Source organism: Moschus berezovskii, chromosome 2 (genome assembly GCF_049115385.1).
Source record: "Moschus berezovskii isolate FMDL1 chromosome 2, NW_MosBer_1.0, whole genome shotgun sequence".
Classification (NCBI taxonomy): Eukaryota; Metazoa; Chordata; class Mammalia; order Artiodactyla; family Moschidae; genus Moschus; species Moschus berezovskii.
This window is the reverse complement of record NC_142461.1, coordinates 112,555,247-112,575,996: the sequence shown is the minus strand read 5'-3', so window position 1 is coordinate 112,575,996 and position 20,750 is coordinate 112,555,247. Positions and strand designations below refer to the sequence as shown.

Here is a 20,750-nt window from a genome sequence, read left to right as displayed (position 1 = left end):
GCAACCCCCTAAGCCTATCAGGGAAAACATACAAAGCTTCAGTAGTATATACAGCCACATTCAAAAGGAATCATACTAAGTCTTTCATCAGTTTAAAGGAATCAAAGCTATCCAACATTCATCAAGAATACTATACTCCTGACTAACTTCTAGAAGACCACGATATTTTCCACTTAAGAAAATTATGTTAATTTTTTCCAAGTTAATGAATCTCAACTGCTAATTAATTTCATTTTTAAAGAACTTTAAAAGTTTGAAAATTAATTCTAACATAAATGTTTTGTTACTAAAATGAAATAAAAAGATGAAAAATTAATATTTCATATTTAATATAATTATTTGAACAGATTTTTAAAACTATTTTTCTCAATAATTTATCTTCAAAATAGCCTTTTTGCTAAAGCAGTCAAACTACATTAGGGCTCTTAGAAATCATCTTTTAATTAAGATACAAGTCAGTTTAATAGATTTCACTAAATTTTTTTAAGCAAGTATAGAAACAATGCTTCAATCAGCTGAGCTTTTATGAGCTTAATATACATTATTTTTTTTTAACATCCAAGCTGTTTGTCAAAGTTTCCCCTACCAGCATTAGAGGGAAAAGCTGCCTCTTACAGATTGCAATATTTTAATCAAAATTCTTTATGATGTTCACAGAAAAACATACTGTCAAAGAGAAAGTTCCTACAAATGAACTCTTTCAATAAGAAATGTATGATTCAATGCTCTTGCAAAAATCTAGATTGTAGGAATTAGAGGTATTTAAGTTTAGTTATTTGCCATATCATTTCAAGATTTTTCATTTCTGCTTTTTATAAATTAATTAAGCTACATGCAATGAGAGCTTATTTTTTAAATGAGTCCAAATACACAATATAAGAAGTTTAAGCTTTTTGTGGGCTTATTTTATCAGTTAATTAACTATCATATAAGCAAAAAAAAGGGGGGGTTGCGAATGGCATGCCACCAGCAACTAAAGATAAAATTTATTTTGATTTTGGAAACATTCATTTTTAAGATGTTAGTAACAATGCTAAATGTAAACAGAACAAAATGTGCTGCTTATAATTGCCCCAAAATACCAATACTACTAAGAAAAGCTCACTATTAAATATGCAGTATTATTTTTTAAGTTCAATAATGTGGATTTTCTTTAAAAATTAAGCCTAAATTACTGCATTTTAAAAAGAATGCACACATACATTAAATGTTTTTTTATTCTAACCATATTAATTAAACACACACATATACACACAAATACTTCAGCATTTGTCCCCATTTCCAGTTAAAGCCACATTGCTGGTTAATGCAAGTATCATATACATCTACCTCTCTTTGAAGAACTTTAGGCCGACGTGAACTCTGGCAGATTAAAGGAAAAAGATGGGTGAGGCAGAAGTTGCTGAGATATATCAGAGTTACTTAGATATAAAGGACAATTTAAAGTTATCTATAACCTTTTATTTTTCTTTTGGATATGACTGTTTTTGTTGTTGTTTTGTTGCTAAATCGTGTTCAACTCTTTTCAACCCTATAGACCACAGCCTGCCAGGCTCCTCTGTCTCTGGGATTTCCCAGGCAAGAACAATGGAGTGGTTGCCATTTCCTTCGTCAGGGGATCTTCCCAACCCAGGGGTTAAACCCGCATCTGCTGCATTGCAGGAGGATTCTTTACCACTGAGCCACCAGGGAGGCCCTAGGATATGATAAGATGATCTAAATGACACATCCTAATATAATGAAGTCTTTCCCTTTTTTGTTCTCACTTTTACACTTACTTGTAAAGATCCCAAGCTATCAGAGCTGGTACTTGCAAGTGAGTCTCTCTTCACTTCTGGAGCAGTCTCTGGAACTCTCACTCTAACATAATTTATAAAGTGTCGCATATTCGACACTAAGTTACTACCAGGAAACCAACTGTCATGACAACGTTCAGGTCCACATGCTGATGCCTGAAACATAAACATAATGAATACAAACCTTGTCAGTCAGGTCCAAGGTACAATGGCGATGTAACAAGCCCAGATAATAGTTCACTGCCTGTTATATCCTTTAATCCCTTAAAGTCACATTTACGAACTACAAAGTACGAATAAAACCAAATGCAAACATAAAATTTAAAAACAAACTGCTCGATGCTAATATGGAAGTCTGCCAAACTTCTCCAGAAGAAAATATATTTTTCAATTTGGAAATACACAGTACAGAATATTTTTCACCACCCATTAAAAATAATTCACAATACAGTCAAATAACGCTAATTTGGACTAACTGTGGAAGGAAGTCTGAAAAATCTATCAAAAGTCTGACTTATTCTTAGAGGAATAGTAATGATCTTTTTAATATCTAGGAAAGAATATATGTTGACTCAGCTTAAGACTACTAAGTACTGTCTAGCCTTTTCACTTGTCTATTGCTGTTGTCTTTTTGTATGGAGGGAATGAGAAAAATATCAATTAACTGTAAAATCAATTTGTAGTAACTAAAAATTACTTTCATGGAAATGATACTTATAAAGTCCTGAAACACATTAACAACTTATATTCTCAAGTAAACATTCTCCCTTACAACAAATCTTACTCCATTAACTTAAAATCTTTACAGAAAGAATTTGCTATTCAAAAATAAAATCCCTAATCTAATACTGGAAAAGACTCTGATGCTGGGAAGGATTGGGGGCGGGAGGAGAAGGGAACGACGGAGAATGAGATGGCTGGATGGCATCACCGACTCAATGGACATGAGTTTGAGTGAACTCCGGGAGTTGGTGATGGACAGGGAGGCCTGGCGTGCTGTGATTCATGGGGTCGTAAAGAGTCGGACACAACTGAGCGACTGAACTGAACTGAATCAAATTATTAGAATTTCTAGACTGAAGTCCTAACATAATTATTTACCAGTGTGTATGTGTGTGTGTGTGTGCAGTTCAATTGCTCAGTCATGTTCCACTCTTTCTGACCTCATGGACTGTAGTCCACCAGACTCATCTGTTCATGTGATTTTCCAGGCAAGAATACTGGAGTGGGTTTCCATTTCCTTCTTCAGGTGATCTTCCTGACCAGTAACTACAAAAATGGCACTGGTGGTAAAGAACCTGTGTGCCAACACAGGATATGCAGGTTCAATCTCTAGGTTGGGAAGATCACCTAGAGGAGGAAACGGCACCCCATGCCAGTATTCTTGCTGGGAGAATCCCAAGCACAGAAGGAGCCTGGCACACTACAGTCCATAGGGTCACAAAGAGTTGGACATAACTGAGTATCTGAGCACAGCATAAAAAGGCACTAACAACTTTTCTTAGATCTACATATTATGAATTACAAATTTCAAATTCAATAATTCTATAAATGGGAGTTTTATATATTAGTGAAATCTCTAAAAGAACATATGTAGTTGAAGATTTAAAAGGGCCTTTTCCCAGTTCCTAAGAAGATTTTTTTCTAAGTATGATACTCAGACAAAATAAATACCTTCAAGATGACCTGCAACCTTTTATTAAGGCATATCACAACTCTAACTTTCAAAAATATAAGAAACTACTTACCTCTTCATCTGATTCCTCTTCAGCTGAATTTTCAAGTCCTAATTCAATCAGATATAAAACCATACAGAGTACATGTTCTGAAAGATTTTGATGATCCATCAAAATCTTTAAAAAGGGAAAAAAAATGCCCCATATTACTTCTTTCCATAAAACATATTTCACTTAAATATCAAAAAGTATTTTAACCTTATAAACCAATATAACATAATAAATATGTGTTATATATACATATATGTGTTATACATATCATATATACATATATTATACATATCATATATACATGTGTGTGTTATACATATCATAATCAGGTATGTAAGTAAGTAAACATATACCCTGGTAAAAAGACAAACTAAAACCAAAAAAACAGGTTCCCCTTCCAGGATTACACAGTATTTTAGGCAATATCCAGAATCATTAGTTCACTGATCACCTAAAGTTTAACACATTAAATAATCCATTAAAACAATTATTATAAAAATACCAGTATCTAATAAAGTAATTTAACAGGAATATTTTACATCCTAAGTTATTGATACTTATCTCCTGATTACAAGGATATCAGATAAATGTTTGTTAAAAAGGATAGATCATGCAAATGTGTTTAGCATAGCACCTGGTATATAATTGGGAGCAAAATAATTGTTTATGGAACATTAATATTCTTAAAATCTGTCTCTAAAATTATAGTCCTGAGCTTGAGTGTTCTGTGCTCAGAACACTCAGTGTTCAATTCTGTTTCATACACTGTGTACATGTGTAAATAATGTGTGGTTTATACAAGAAAGGAAAAAGGAATAAAGTGGTTAGAAGAGAGGTTGCTCTGAGGAAATAATGACAAATCTGACCTTGTAAGTGGATTATGCAAGCCTTACACATTTTACGCAGGACTTGGCGGGCTAACCTATACCAATCACTCATTCAGTATGATGCAACAAACTATCAACCAGAAGACACATAAAATACCATAAGGAAAAAACAGCCTGGTAGCCATCTTGTTGTCTTCATTAAAAAAAAAAAAAAAAGGCAGCCAGTCAGACTAGAGATTGTGTGGGGAGTGGCACTGTCAGCTGCAGGTGAGACTGGGAGAACAAAAGAGAGCCCAGTCTAGGCTGAGCCTCCTAGAACCCGCGCAAACAGCAGAGAGGGCTTGGAAAGGCCTTAGTCACTTAGGAGCTAATCTACTGTGACTAAAAAATTAAGACTTTCAGTTCACTGATTTTCTAATGTTCAATCTGACTACTGAGAAGACTTTTCCATTCATATTTTGTGTGGCACAACGGTGCGAAGAACAGACTTTCAAAACCTTTTAAAAACCTGATTTCTTATGCAAATTTTGTATATACTTAAGCTATTTGATTTTGAAAAACATCTGGTCTTAAGTTTCCTCATCTTTAAAACTGGAATAATAGCCCAGAATTACTGTGAGGATTATATGATTAATATCTGTAATTTGCTTCACACAGTATCTAGCAACTGCTGTCCAGCAAATAGCAGGGAGCTGATGCAGACGGACGGTGGGAAGAACAGGAGAGCAGGAAGAGGGGACTGAAGGTTGAGAGGCAACAGAGGTAATCCTTTCTAACCCAAGACTTTAAAGGGAGAAAACCAAGGTCCAGCCACACACTCAGCGAGCGTAAGCAACACTAGAACACAGATCTCAGACTTCCAATGACTGCATACCATTACTACTCTGCCTCCTTTAAATAAATAAAGCATTATTAGCTAAAGTCAAATAAATTTTGGCTTGAAATCCTGTGGCATTACATCTTATAGCTTCAAATGCGTAATTTAAAGGTTAAGGAAGCAAAAAAACTTTTTTAGGTACTACAATAAAAGACAGGATGGTTTCTGGGGAGTTTTATTAACATGTTTTATATTAAAGTTTTTTAATATTAAACATGGCAGGAGATGAAACGGTTTACTGACACTGATTTTTAGAAAGTTGACCTGCCAATGCAATGTCAATTAAAGGTTCTTCTATTATCATAAAGTCAGGAATGATATTACAAAATTGAGATTTTTAAAAACTCATTCATAGTAATCTTGTAACAACTAAATACTGCCTTTCTATTTTTGAGGAAATATTATTCTTATAGTAAGCAAACAAAAATGTTGAAAAAATATCACTTGAAAAGACACAAATCATTTGCAGTAGTCTTCTTTAATTTTTAAATCAAGATTTACTGACTTATTCACTTATTTAACCTTATTCAGTTATTTAACCTCTAAAACTCAAAAAACATATCCAAGGTCTTCCCTGGTAGTATAGCGGAAGGGAATCCACCTGCCAATACAGGGGGCACAGGTTCAATCCCTGGTCCAGGGGGATTCCACATGCTGTGGAGCAGCTAGGCCCATGAGCCACAACTACTGAGCCTGTGCTCTGCAACAAGAGAAGCCACCACAATGAGAAGCCCACACACTGCATCAAGAGTGGTCCCCACTTGCCCCAGCTAGAGAAAGCCCACATACAGCAATGAAGACCCAGTGCAACCAAAAATACGTAATAAAGTGTTTTAAAAAACATATCTGAATGATGAGAATAAGAACAGAACTGTCACTCATAAGGATTTCCACCAGAATTAAAATAATGTATGTATGTGTATAAAAAGCATTTGAAACAAAATCTGGCACTAAGTAAACATTGAAAAATGTCTATAAAAGGTCAAAACTATAAATATCCTTTTAATAAGAAAAATATTCTACTATTTTAATAAAAAAGAACATTTTAAATTATTCTACTGAATAATTTTCTTAGAAATTAATGAAAATAAACCATTCAATTGTTTTTTTAGAGGCCCATGTCTAAAATTTTAACAGGAGTAATTTTTGCAAGTAAAATGAAAAAATGATCATGGGGTAGAGTTAAAAAGAATAGGAGGTACAGAAATCTAAAAGCTGTATTTGTTTATATCTCAAACATTAAGAAAAAAACCAAAATGTCTGCTAACTAAATTTAATATATTAATTTTCTTAAATAATTTAAATAATATATATGTAGATTGGAAATTTGTTAACAAATAGGCATACTTTTTACTTTTAAGTTAAGTTTTAATTTTTCAAATTCTAATTACAAGAAATAATAGTTTTTTTTTCTTTATATCTAATTGTATAATTCCTGTCTGAAACTGAGAAGATGAATAGTTTCCCATCAAATGGTATAGCTCTGTTATTTTCCAACTTAGATTTGAAATTACAAGACTATAATTCACACACACGTGATTATGACATATCCTCACACATCTTAAATAAATAAATACACTTTGCTTTATAAATGGTACTTTTATGTTAATATCATCTTTTGGCATTTTTGTTTAAGAATTATGGTAAACGCTAATCTAGTCTTCTTAGTCAAATTACTACTGTACCTTGTAAAGCAGAGTGAATAGCACAATGTGTAAAGTTTTACAGTGCAAAAGTCTCATGAGACCTTTATAGCTGGGATGGAGTGGTGTCCTTTTCTTATAGGGTGGCCAAGGATTTCCAGGGAATTTTCCACTCTGTTTTAAACTATAAAAATAAAATAAAACCAAAATTAGATGATAGACTCAAGATTAAACTGTGATTTAAATGGTGATTCCATAGCTTTAATCACATACGATACATGCTACTTTAGCACTTTTTGTAATAACTTTATGTACAGACCAGTAAATTTCCTCTACCTTTTTCTAGATATACCATATTATTGATTCAGTACTATTAAACTCACAGCCAAGAGCACTGTAACAGTCTGAACAAAGCTTATCTAACAACAAATCTTCTCTGTAAGGCATATCAAAGCCTTCTTGTCCTCAGCAACACTACACGGTACTCTGGTACTCCATGTGGGAGACATTCTAAACAGCAAAATCACCAAAGGACAAAAATTCAAAAACATAGTGCTGAACTGACCATGAAAAGGACACTTGTCTATAGTATGAGCTGAAACAAGAGGGCAGAGTTTTGCTTTTTCCCACTTGAATCTAGGTGCCCTCTGCACATCCATTCAAATCTGTAAATAACCAGTAAGGTGCTCTGAGTACTGATTCAAGGTTTACAAATAAATTTACCAAGTAGTCAAATTAGCAAATATAGAATTTGAAAATAATGAGGATCAATTGTATATGACAGAATTAGCATTACAAATCAGTGAGAAAAGCACGGATTCTACAGGAAATAGTCCTGGAGCTGGTTTTCTGCAGGGGGGAAAAATAAATAAATCACTACTTCACTAAATACATAAAAATCAACTCCAGGTGGATTAAAGATACAAATATAAAAAAATAAAACTTGAGAACTAATAAAATTTACACAATCTAACCAAAAAACCACCAAACATAATCCATACACCACTTTTCAATGCAAGAATCATGAAGGGAAATTAAGAAGTTTTTTTAAAGGCTCAATTTCACCCAGTAATCCAGAGAATGTAAGTCATACATTCAGCATACAAAGTTAAAATGACATAATGAACATAAATATTTAATTTTACTTTCAATCAAAACTCCAATGAAAATATAGTAACAGTATTTTTTTTAAGATGAAAAGCACAGGATGAGGAAAATCCAAAAAGGAAAACGAAAATTTTGTTAATCACAAAGCAAATGGCTATGTGGATGATGCTAGTAAACCTAAGAGAGTCAAATCACAAGAAGGCAAGGGGGAAGGCTGAAAATCAACCCCAATTACTCTGCAGAACCCTTAAAAGGCTCAAGCACTGGAAGCACCTGGTACTTCAATAACTGGGAGTTGAGCGTATGCTTGCAAGCTCAGTCATGTCCAACTCTTTGCGACCCCAAGGATTGTGTGTAGCCCGCCAGGCTTCTCTGTCCATGGGATTATCCCAGCAAGAATACTAGAGGCTGCTGTTTCCTCTTCCAGGGGATATTCCCAACACAGGGATCAAACCCGCATCTCCTGTGTCTCCTGCTCTGGCAGGTGGATTCTTTACCACCGAGCCACCTGGGAAGCCGGAGTTGAGGAGACTGGAGGCTAAAATGAGGACTGGATGAAAACTGCTTCACCCCATCCCAATAGAACTCTGGCTGCAGAATTCATCTCTGAAGAAGGTAAAACACAAGCATGGTTCAGGGTAGGAGGATATGCCGTTAAAGTCATCAAATGCATTTTGATTCAGAATACTTAGGCTTTGACTCCATTTCATTTACAGAATAATGGCAGTCAGATCACTATATTCTGGACAATATTTGAAAATACTTCTTTGAGAAATCTTACAAAACCAAAAAGAAAGTTTCAAAGAGACTAACACAGGGGCTTCTCAACAAACCTGCTTGCTCAAATCACCCCACAGTAAAGCTGAGGATCCACAAGATCCACCAAGGCACTGAGAGCTAGCTCTTCATCACAAGCAGTCAGAATTATTAGATATCCTAAGAATGTCTCTAACATGAAAGCCAGAGACTTAACAGTAGAAGACTCAACTAAAGGAAAAAGGATATTATGTACGTAGGGGAAAGAAAATCTTAAAAAAAAAAAATTACAAGAAGAGGCAAAATGGTTTCCTGTTAAACCTATATAACATAGGTTTGGAAGAGGGAAATTGGTGCAGCCCACATACCCATATTAGCAGAATTTTCTGACATCTGTATGAGGCAAGAACACCTATAAAAAGGAAAGAACTAATTCATAGTCTGGTCTCCATACAGGAGTTGATTTTTACTGAATATCTTCTGAGACAAGGACAGGCTAAGCTGGCTTTTTAGGCATTTCAAGATCCTTCTGTCCATGGGTACGTTGAGAGCAAAGGCACACTCTTAAGATGCTGATGTGATTCCTCAACATGATATTGATGAGAAAAAACAATACAGACAAGAGAAAGAAGAGGAAATGGCAGCTTCCCAGGAAACTGCTGATATTACAGGATGTAGCCATAGAATTTACTCAGGATGAGTGGGAATTTATAGACATCACTCAATGGGAACTATATTGGTCTCCCTGGGTCCTGTCTGTAAGCCAGACATGGTTACCTTTATGGAGTAAAAGAAGGATCCCTGGGACATGGGAGACAACAGCCATACATCCAAGAACCGGGGCCACCACCCAAGCAGAGAATGGTGACTTCAGGATGAGCTCAAGATTTCTGGGGTACCGCCCTATTAACTCACCACCAACCAATCAGAAAAAAGTCACATACCCTGTAGCCCTCCCCCCAAATTTTGCCTATAAAAACTTCTCCCTAAAAACCATGGGGGAATTTGGGGTTTTCTAGAGCACAAGCCTCTTGTTCTTTTTCCTTGGTCCTGCAATAAACCCTTCTCTGCTTAAAAAAAAATTACCATTAACATACCAGAGAAATAAGCTGCATTTATGATTCAAGAAGAGGGTGTCATTACATTGCTTAAAAAAAAAAGAAAAAAACTGGTTTCTATATAATACTATAGTGGCTACATATAAGCATAATTTTTAAAACAATTCCAATGGTATATAATAAAATGTTTTAATTATTATATTTCATTTAGCATAGAAAAGCAATTTTTAGCTTTTATTTCTTTGTTTGCTTCAAGCACTAGGCCCTTAAATATGCAATGCCTAGATTAATAAAGTGTTCTGACATAAAGGTTATATATTGTTCAAGGCAGCAGGTAACATCATTTGACTGCTCTTTTCAAAATCATTAATGGAATAATGTAAACAAAAAGCTACATGACAGAAAAAAAAACTTTAAGTGACTCAAACCAACACCTAATTACTGACTAGTTTGAGACAAAAATGACACATATAAACTCATACAACATACTTTAAAACATGGGCCAACAACCATTAACCTTCAAGATGGGAAGCAACAGAAGTATCAGAAGTTAAGAGTTCAAAACAACTTGCTTTCCAGCTGAATTTAAAATAACCACTATATAAAAACCACATTTGTCTTTTGGAAATGGCCTAGATAATAGTTCTAACACTGCCATTAACAAACATATTTCACTGAACTTCTCTAGATCACAATGTCCTTGTATATAAAATATAATACTAAATTGAATAAATGGTTTTCCAACTGTTGGTCTGTTTTGTTCTTGTTGGGTTTTGTTTTATTTTTCACTTTAAAAGCTGAATTGTCCATTAAAGGGTATTTCGGAAGGGAGTAAGGAAAGTGGGATGAGCCACCTTCACTTTTTTAGCCCTCCTCTTGCTATTGCCCAGCTCCCTCTTTCAGTGATGGCCCCCAAGACATTTCTACAGAAGCTGGAGAGAAGATCTTGAAGGGCTTTTCCAGCGATTTTCCAGCAAAGACCTAAGCATCACACAAAGAAAATGGCTTACTTTCACTTAAACTCTCAGCACAAAAAAATTTAAGAAACTTACTTTTCATTCATTTAGCAATTACTGATTATCTATAAAGTGCCTGGTATCCAGGTAGATTCTGGAGACACAACAGCCTTAATTTACCTACTCATTTTCTCCATAATTCTTCAAAACACCTTTCTATTACCTTCTTGAAATAAAAAAAGATCACACTAAGTAAAATCAGTTTCACCACTTTTGTTTCTTAAAACTAAAAGAAGATGAAAATGACCAATAGCCAATAAGCCGCACAATTTAGGGTTATTTCCCAGTTGTGTTATAGGAACTGAACCAGTCAATTATTCCATCATATAAGACATATCAATAAAAGAAAGAGATGTTATATTTCACATACAAAATAAATTTCAAAATATTAAGTTTTACATAGAAACAAACATATTCTTCTTATCCATACTTATTTTAAATATACAAAATATTATTGGGTTACTATAGTCTGTGCATAAAATTTCACAGATTTACATAAAAATGATTTTAATATGAAGCTAATGTGTATTTATCTGTTATTATTCTTTCATTTTAAATACACATTTCTTTAAAACAAAGATTTTCAAACTGTCAAGAAACATCACAACATTTCAGGACTATTTCTAAGAAACTATTTAAAGGCATTGTACAGGAATTTAAAAGCAAAACGAGGAGAATGAGAGAATGAGAAAAAATACAAAGCAAAATAGGAGAGAGGAAATTTAATAAAAACAGTTCTAAGAATATGGTTTTCTCTATGCAAAGCAGTTACAAGTCAAAATATGACATGGTTCTAAACAACTAATAACACAAAATAAGTCAGAAAATACAAGGTACCTACAAACAGAAAAGGTTACCTGTATGTCAGGACAGGTTTAAACCAGCTTTCTCAACCTTGACACTAATGACATTCGAGGCCAGAAATTCTTAGTTGTGGGGACCAGACTTAGCCTATGCTACATGTCAATTTTAGACCTCTGAAGTCTGTAGACAATGGCAAATGTCCCCTGGAGGACAAAATTCATCCTGATTGGGAACCACAGGTCTAAATGAAGGAAATTAACTTCTCAAAGCTCAAGTAAAAATCTTCTATTTGAAAAATAAAAGACCACAGTTCTCTTTGCTTTACAGAGTGCCTGGTATATAATAATGCACTCAGTAAGTGCGTGTGTGTGTGCTCAGTCGCGTCTGACTCTTTGCGACCCCATGGCTGTAGCCTGCCAGGATCCTGTGTCCATGGACTTTTCTAGGCAAGAGTACCGGAATGGGTAGCCATTTCTTCCTTCACAGGATCTTCCCAACCCCAGGATCAAACTCACATGCCCTGCGTCTCCTGCACTGGCATATGGATTCCTTACCACAGAGCCACCTGGGAAGACCTTACTCAATAAATGTACATTGTCAAACTGAATTTCACTTTTAAAATGGATTACGTTAAACGTATTTAATGACTCTTTCAAGGCCTGGAAAGCTTCAGGCCAATCCTAATCCAAATTGCTATGTATTACAAAGTAAAGCAGAATAATAAAATTAACTATGTATTTAATTCTTATATATTCAATGACAAGCTACCACACACTCCCCCTGAAAAAAGGCAGAGCCATTTAAGACAACAAACAGTATTTATGAAGGCCAGACTAGGTTTTCCATGGAAATGCTTCCTCCCACCCATCTTTCATTTTCAGCATGAACAATTTCAAATTTATTTACTCAATGAACAATACTGTGAATGTCTATTATGTGCCAGCACTGAAATGGATTCTGAAGATATAAAAGAGAGAGAGACAAAAATAACTTCCTTCAAGTAATAAGAAAACAAACAAAAAAAGCAAAAAAATAGTTGTAAAAAGCAAACAAATAGTTACACAACTATACAAGAACTATATAAAGAGGTTACTAAGAAAGGAGAATCTAGGCTATCTCCCCAAGAATTTTAGAGAAAAGCAGAGAGAAATGCCGAACTAAGTTTTGTTTTTTGTTTTTGTCTTTCTTGGGGTGGGGGTAGGGGAGTGGAGATCATGTTAAAATTCTACACTATAAACTTTCTTCAGATGTATCTATGATGGTTCTTAAATTCAACATATATCTACTACTGCAAAGTCTTGGAAAAGAGCAGTTTCAATTATACTCAATATCTGTATTTACACTTTGATAGTTATACGAACAAACATTTTCTCAAGATCAAATACATTTAAATCATTTTAAACTTGTTTTCAAAATGTTTAAGCACAAATGAACTGAGCACAAATAAAAGATGACAGTCTATAATGCTCAGCAATACATTAACCATTTAATGTTTAAAAACAGGAGGAAATATTGGGTTGGCCAAAACACTGATTCGGCCCTTTCTGTAAACTCTTATGAAGAACCTGTACAAACTTGTTGTTGTTGTAGTTGTTGTTTAGTTGCTCAGTCGTGTCCAACTCTGTGCCAACCCATGGACTGTAGCCTACCAGGCTCCTCTGTCCATGGGATTACCCAGGCAAGAATACTATAGGGGGATGAATTTCCTCCTCCAGAGGACCTTCCTGACCTAGGGATCAAACCCACGTCTCCACATCTCCTGCACTGGAGACAGATTCTCAACTAGTGACCAGCAGCAAAGCCCCCGTATAAACTTTTTGGCCAATACAATAATATATTAAAAAGCAATCTACAACAATAATATATAAAACTGAATTCTCCATTAAAAAGATATCCTCAAAACTTTTCTGCAATTATCAACATTTTAATAATTATCAACATTTATTTTGTTAAACATTTACATAGAAAATTAATTTTACTTTGGCTATTTTCCCGGTTGTTAAGAACACAGCAATGCTACCACATTTTTTGCAGTTACCCATCATCTCTGATAAGAGACCATTTTATTCTTTTAACTTGTGCCTCCTCTACTGGTTTAAAAGTAGAACAACACAAAATCAAGCTTTGCATTCCACTGGTCAAATAGCAACTAAATAAATTTGTTATTTTTTTATGCTTATTAGTGTTTTCTATAATTTATTTTTATCAGATTAATGTCAGATTTTAGATCAAGATCTAGAGAACATAAATCTCAGCCATATTCTTTCTTAATCTTAAAACACTTCTTTCCTGTAAAGATGTTAAGTACGCTTTAATGAGAGCACTATCACATCTGTGTTCTAACTGAATTTTTTGTAAACAGAAGATACCCGTTATCATCCTAATCATATAACAGACTTACAATGCTGTGTATCTGTCCATTGCAGACTGCACGTCTCTACGGTAAACCGTCCGAAGAATGACCATGACGGGGTCAAACTCGTGGTCCCAGACTTCAGCTATCATTCAAAGAGAGCAGAAAGAAAGCACTGATGACTGCTCAGGAATCAAGTCAATCTCTAATGACTAACTGTGCGTGCATGTTCAGTCGCTCAGTCTTATCTGACTTTTCTGCAGCCCCAAGGACTGTAGCCCTCCAGGCTCCTTTGTCCATGGAATTTTCCAGGCAAGAATACTGGAGTGGGTTGCCATTTCCTCCTTCAGGGGGTCTCCCCAGAGATCGAACCCATGTCTCCTGCATCTCCTGCACTGGCAGGTGATTCTTTACCACTGAGTCTCTAATGACTAATTACATTTCAGTATATCTTAAATTTAAAAGATGGTAAAGTTTAATTTGACTGAACTTCCCTAGTGGCTCAAGGGTAAAGAATCTTCCTGCCAATGCAGGAGACACAGGTTCAATCCCTGGGTTGAGAAGATCTTTTACAGAAGGAAACTGAAACCCACTCCAGTATTCTTGCCTTGGAAATCCCATGAACAGAGGAGTTTGGCAGGCTACAGTTCATGAGATAACAATGGAGTAGGACACAACTTAGCAACCAAACAACAACTTTAGGAGCAAGGAAATGGTTAAACAGATGAGAAGGTATGTCCACTACCCACACTCATTTTAACAAGAGTAGGTCTGCTTTTATTGCTTTTGTATAATAAATTCATTTAAGGCTTATTTCCCCAAAACTACAAATTTATTTCAAACACTTTTTTAAGAAAAGGTTAAACACAACTCATCCATTCCAACTCTTATTTTACAAAGAAGTCAAATCCAAAGATAAAAAACTGATTTTCTCAACATCACACAACTAGCTGATGCAATTCAGTATTATATGTAAATATGACACTAATTTCTTGACTCTAATCTTCAAATGTCCAGTGCTCTGCCTCAGTGTCTCAAAATTTATTGTGTGTGACAATTATCCTACAGAGACAGGTAAGAAAGCAGATTTCCAGAATCTATCCCCAGAAATCTAGACAAGAGCAGATTGGGGTTTAGGCATAGAAAATTATTTTAATAAGGACCCCAACTAATAAGCATAGCACTATACAAGAACATCATTCTACTTCTGAGCTCATCTAAATTTTAGATACACAATGTTCTCTACAATAAAGAAATACTGTGGTTTTCCTATAATGGAATACATTCCAACCAGAGATTCTGGATTGTTCTTGCTACCTTTGTGAACTCTCTGAAAATCCCCACATGGTAAGGCTTATTTTGGTGCCTTTTATCAAACACAGTACATGTTATTTACAACTTCAAGTGGGCATCATTTTTTCACTTAGACAACAAGTGTCAGGGGTCATGGGTGCAAGAAACCTGTAACCTCTACTTTCTTCAAAATTTTAATTTAATGAATACGTGAAAGTGAAGAAGAAAAGATCATGGATCAAAATTTCACCTATTTCTGGCTTTTGTCAAGCATGTCTCTACAAATCCAGGAGGAAAACCTTAGAAAACCAATCATTTAAGGACAAGGTTTCTATGTATTTACAAAGGTTTAAAACACATGAGAACATTATCAGTATGCCATATAGATTTGTATCTGTTTCAAGTTAAACAGGGTAGTGACAACTGTTTCAAAATCAAATTTAAAGGGCAAATACAGTGTTTTTAAGTATATATTTTACGTCATAATTTCAAGTTCATTCACTTACAAACATAAACTGGTGTTCATATATAAAGTTCCTTTTATAATGTAGACTCATCTCAGAAGTCTTACTATAACATAAATCATAGATTTTTAAATAAAAGGAACCAATCTCACGGTATACTGAAAAAGACAAACATACATGTATAAGAAAGTTGAGAGGGAAAACCAAAGCAAAGGAAATAAAAGGCAAACATCATGTTTCAGTATACACAACGAACCTTCAAAAAACCCTGGATATTTGAAAAAATACATTCATAGATATAAACGTACCTTTAGGAGTATACATGCCTTGTTGCATAGAACCTCCAGGTTCAAAAACAGGAGCCTTAAAATCAGCTACTGCTGATAAAACTGATTCAAAGCTATAACTTCCTGGAATAATACCACTTTTAGGATTTGGATTTTCTGGAATATGATGCATGTGTCAAGAAAAAAAATTAGTAACTAAAAGTCAGATTTATAATCTTACTAAGGTATTCATTCTAGTTTCCAACTTTCTTTGCTAAAATATTCTTGTCTTGAGAACCCCATGAACAGTATGAAAAGGCAAAAAGATAGGACACTGAAAGATGAACGCCCCAGGTGAGTAGGTGCCCAATATGCTACTGGAGATCAGTGGAGAAATAACTCCACAAGCAATGAAGAGACGGAGCCAAAGCAAAAACAACGCTCAACTGTGGACGTGATTGGTGATGGAAGTAAAATCCCATGCTTACTGTAAAGAACAGTATTGCCTAGGAACCTGGAATGTTAGGTCCATGAATCAAGGTAAATTGCAAGTGGTCAAACAGGAGATGGCAAGAGTGAACGTCGACATCTCAGGAATCAATGAACTTAAAAGGACTGGAATGGGTGAATTTAACTCAGATGACCACTGTATCTACTACTGCGGGCAAGAATCCCTTAGAAGAAATGCAGTAGCCCTCATAGTCAATGAAAGAGTCTGTAATGCAGTACTTGGGTGCAATCTCAAAAATGACAGAATGATCTCTGTTCATTTCCAAGGCAAACCATTCAATATCACAGTAATCCAAGTCTATGCCCTGACCAGTAATGCTAAAGAAGCTGAACGGTTCTATAAAGACCTACAAGACCTTCTAGAACTAACACCTAAAAAAGATGTCCTTTTCATCACAGGGGACTGGAATGCAAAGTAGGAAGTCAAGAGATGACTGGAGTAACAGGTAAGTTTGGCCTTGGAGTACAAAATGAAGCAGGGTAAGGGCTAACAGAGTTTTGCCAAAAGAATGCACTGGTCACAGCAAACACCTTCTTCCTACAACACAAGAGAAGACTCTACAGATGGACATCACCAGATGGTCAATAACAAAATCAGACTGACTATATTCTTTGCAGCCAAAGATGGAGAAGTTCTATACAGCCAGCAAAAAGAAGACCAGGAGCTGACTGTGGCTCAGATCACGAACTCCTTACTGCCAAATTCAGACTGAAACTGAAGAAAGAGGGGAAAACCACTGTACCATTCAGGTATGACCTAAATCAAATCCCTTACGATTATACAGTGGAAGTGACAAATAGATTCAAGGGATTAGATCTGATAGAGTGCCTGAACTATGGATGGAGGTTCGTGACACTGTACAGGAGGCAGTCATCAAGACCATCCCCAAGAAAAAGAAATGCAAAAGGGCAAAATGGTTGTCTGAGGAGGCCTTACAAATAGCTGTCAAAAGAAGAGAAGTGAAAGGCAAAGGAGAAAAGGAAAGATGTACTCGTTTGAATGGAGAGTTCCAAAGGATAGCAAGGAGAGATAACAAACCCTTCCTCAGTGATCAATGCAAAGAAATAGAGGAAAACAACAGAATGGGAAAGACTAGAGATCTCTTCAAGAAAATTAGAGATACCAAGGGAACATTTCATGCAAAGATGGGCTCAATAAAGGACAGAAATGGTATGGACCTAACAGAAGCAGAAGAGATTAAGAAGAGGTGGCAAGAATACACAGAAGAACTATCAAAAAAGATCTTCATGACCCAGATAACCACGATGGTGTGATCACTGGACTAGAACCAGACATCCTGGAAAGCAAAGTCAAGTGGGCCTTAGGAAGCACCACTACAAACAAAACTAGTGGAGGTGATGGAATTTCAGTTGAGCTATTTCAAATCCTAAAAGATGATGCTGTGACAGTGCTGCACTCAACATGCCAACAAATTTGGAAAACTCAACAGTGGCCACAGGACTGGAAAAGGTCAGTTTTCTTTCCAAACAACCCCAAAGAAAGGCAATGCCAAAGAATGTTCAAACTACCACACAATTGCATTCATCTCACAAGCTAGAAAAGTAATGCTCAAAATTCTCCAAGCCAGGTTTCAACAGTATGTGAACAGTGAACTTCCAGATGGTCAAGCTGGATTTAGAAAAGGCAGAGGAACCAGAGATCAAATTGCCAAAATCCTCTGGATCATCGAAAAAGCAAGAGAGTTCCAGAAAAACATCTACTTCTGTTTTACTGACTACACAAAAGCCTTTGACTGTGTGGATCACAATAAACTGTGGAAAACTCTGAAAGAGATGGGAATACCAGACCACTTAACCTGCCTCCTGAGAAACCTGTATGCAGGTAAAGAAGCAACAGTCAGAACAGTACAGGGAACAACAGACTGTTTCCAAATAGGGAAAGGAGTACGTCGAGGCTGTATACTGTCACCCTGCTTATTTAACTTATATGCAGAGTACATCATGCGAAATGCCAGACTGGATGAAGCACAAGCTGGAATCAAGATTGCTGGGAGAAATATCAATAACCTCAGATATGCAGATGACACCATCCTTATGGCAGAAAGCAAAGAAGAACTGAAGAGCCTCTTGATGAAAAAGTTAAAGAGAGTGAAAAAGTTGGCTTAAAACTCAACAGTCAGAAAACGAAGATCATAGCATCCAGTCCTATCACTTCATGGCAAACGGACAGGGAAACAATGGAAACCATGACAGACTTTATTTTTTGGGCTCCAAAATGACTGCAGATGGTGACTGCAGCCATGAAATTAAAAGACACTTAATCCTTGGAAGAAAAGCTATGACCAACCTACACAGCGTATTAAAAAACAGAGATAAGATATTACTTTGCCAACAAAGATCCATCTAGTCAAAGATATGGTTTTCCCAGTAGTCATGTATGTATATGAGAGTTGGACCATAAAGAAAGCTGAGTGCCGAAAAATTGATGCTTTTGAACTGTGGAATTGGCAAAGACTCTTGAGAGTCCCTTGGACTGCAAGGAGATCTAAAAAGTCAATCCTAAAGGAAATAAATCCTGAATATTCACTGGAAGAACTGATGCTGAAGCTCCAATACTTTGGCCACCTGATGCTAAGAACTGACTCACTGGAAAAGACCCTGATGCCAGGAGATGGAAGGCAGGAGGAGAAGGGGATGACAGAGGATGAGATGCTCAGATAACATCACCAACTCGACTGACATGAGTTGGAGCAAGCTCCATGAGTTGGTGATAGACAGGGAAGCCTGGTGTGCTGCAGTCCATGGGGTCCCAAAGAGTCTGACATGACTGAGATTGAACTCAACTGAACTGAATCGGCTGCAATATATAAAGCTGGCCACAAGAGGGCAACATAATACAATAGTTCAATAATAACTTTTTTATTAACTGCGAATTTTTAAAATAGCTTAATGCAGCTCAATTTTTAAAACATCTTATTTTTAAGATAGCTTAATTAATAGCCTACTAATATATTATATGCTGAAGTAGTTCTGATGTATATTTCCCCAAAACAAATGAATACAGTTTCAGGAAATGAAAAAAAACCTTTTAAAATTAATCTCCATTTTCATCAGTTTGCAAATAATGTTATATACTTTGTCTTCAAAAATCAAAGACAGTATACTAAATATTAGCCCAGATTTTTATGAGCAAAGATTATTTCATAAAAGACACAAAATATCCTTCTCAAAATAAGAATGAAAAAATACTAAGCAAATTTTTCAAGAAGAAGAAAACCAGAAAACCCTAGATTCTTTGCTATTGGTTTCACATTAAAGCTATATAATTTTTTCTGAATTCAAAGTTATGGAGAATTCTTTTGCTCTTTTACAGCACTGATACACAGTCATAAAGGCTGAATGAAATCATGAAACAGTATCAAGTTGTTGTCTGCTTAAGAAAATCCTCAAGGTTATCAAATAGACTTTCTAAGAGGAGCCAATTCATAAAATTTTAGTCAATTATTTCAAACAAAATCATAATGTACAAAGTAAATTTAGTCAAAAATTCACAAAGCAAATTTTACCACTAAATAACATGATAACCTTTGTCTAAAACTTTATTAACAATACCTTAAAAAATAATAAAGTGTCCACTGAATCCTCAGTCCTATACAGAGAACCTTAAGTTTTTAAAGTTTGTAGACAATAGCCTTTGCCCTTCAAAGCCTCTTGATTTAAAACTGAATTCTCAGGAAAAAACACTCAGAATGTTTAAAACTCTGACAATTATAAGACATAACGCTAAATTTTAATGATGAATTCCAGCCTGGTTATACAAATACAGTAGACCTAGCTGCCTTTTACCAAGTGTCCAGCTCCCTTTTACTACTGCTGTCCTAGAAGGTCAGATTCTGGGGTGCCCAGAGCAAATAGTCCTGATGCTTAAACAAGGTCTAACAAGAGCACCCTGAGGGAAGATGATTAGCGGCAAATCTGCCACTGGCCTTGTACACAGAATTGAACAAAAAGTTGGGAGTTCTTTTCCATATTATTTTCCAACCTCTAAAAAAAAAAGTTTTAATCACAAAGTGATATATCTTTAATCCATAAATATTACTTGTAATTTAGATCCTACAACTAAAAGAAAATTAAACTCTTAAAAGGATATGAGGTCCAGCAATGAACTATGTGTTCTGTCATTCATACACAGCTGGGCTACCATCTCTGCTCTGAGAATCTCATCATCAGACATTCCTAAAATTAAAAATAGAATTAATATATCTGAATATTTATATATTATAAAGAAACAA

The 20,750-nt window shown here is 35.4% G+C and overlaps 1 protein-coding gene across 6 annotated transcripts in view; it reads right to left on the bottom strand.

Moving 5' to 3' along the window:
* Positions 1-20,750, bottom strand: part of UBR3 (ubiquitin protein ligase E3 component n-recognin 3) — a 209,680-nt gene that overhangs the window by 93,352 nt on the left and 95,578 nt on the right. For 3 of the 6 annotated variants that reach the window (XM_088829999.1, XM_088830004.1, XM_088830000.1), the window contains exons 17-23: positions 20,609-20,694; positions 16,030-16,171; positions 14,013-14,109; positions 6,913-7,054; positions 3,545-3,649; positions 1,779-1,952; positions 1,330-1,362 (exon numbers count right to left, since the gene is read on the bottom strand). In XM_088829999.1, coding sequence (XP_088686125.1) covers positions 1,330-1,362; positions 1,779-1,952; positions 3,545-3,649; positions 6,913-7,054; positions 14,013-14,109; positions 16,030-16,171; positions 20,609-20,694 — 779 coding nt within the window. The remainder of the gene's footprint in view (positions 1-1,329; positions 1,363-1,778; positions 1,953-3,544; positions 3,650-6,912; positions 7,055-14,012; positions 14,110-16,029; positions 16,172-20,608; positions 20,695-20,750) is intronic. The other 3 variants (XM_088830007.1, XM_088830010.1, XM_088830013.1) reach the window with 1 other exon arrangement.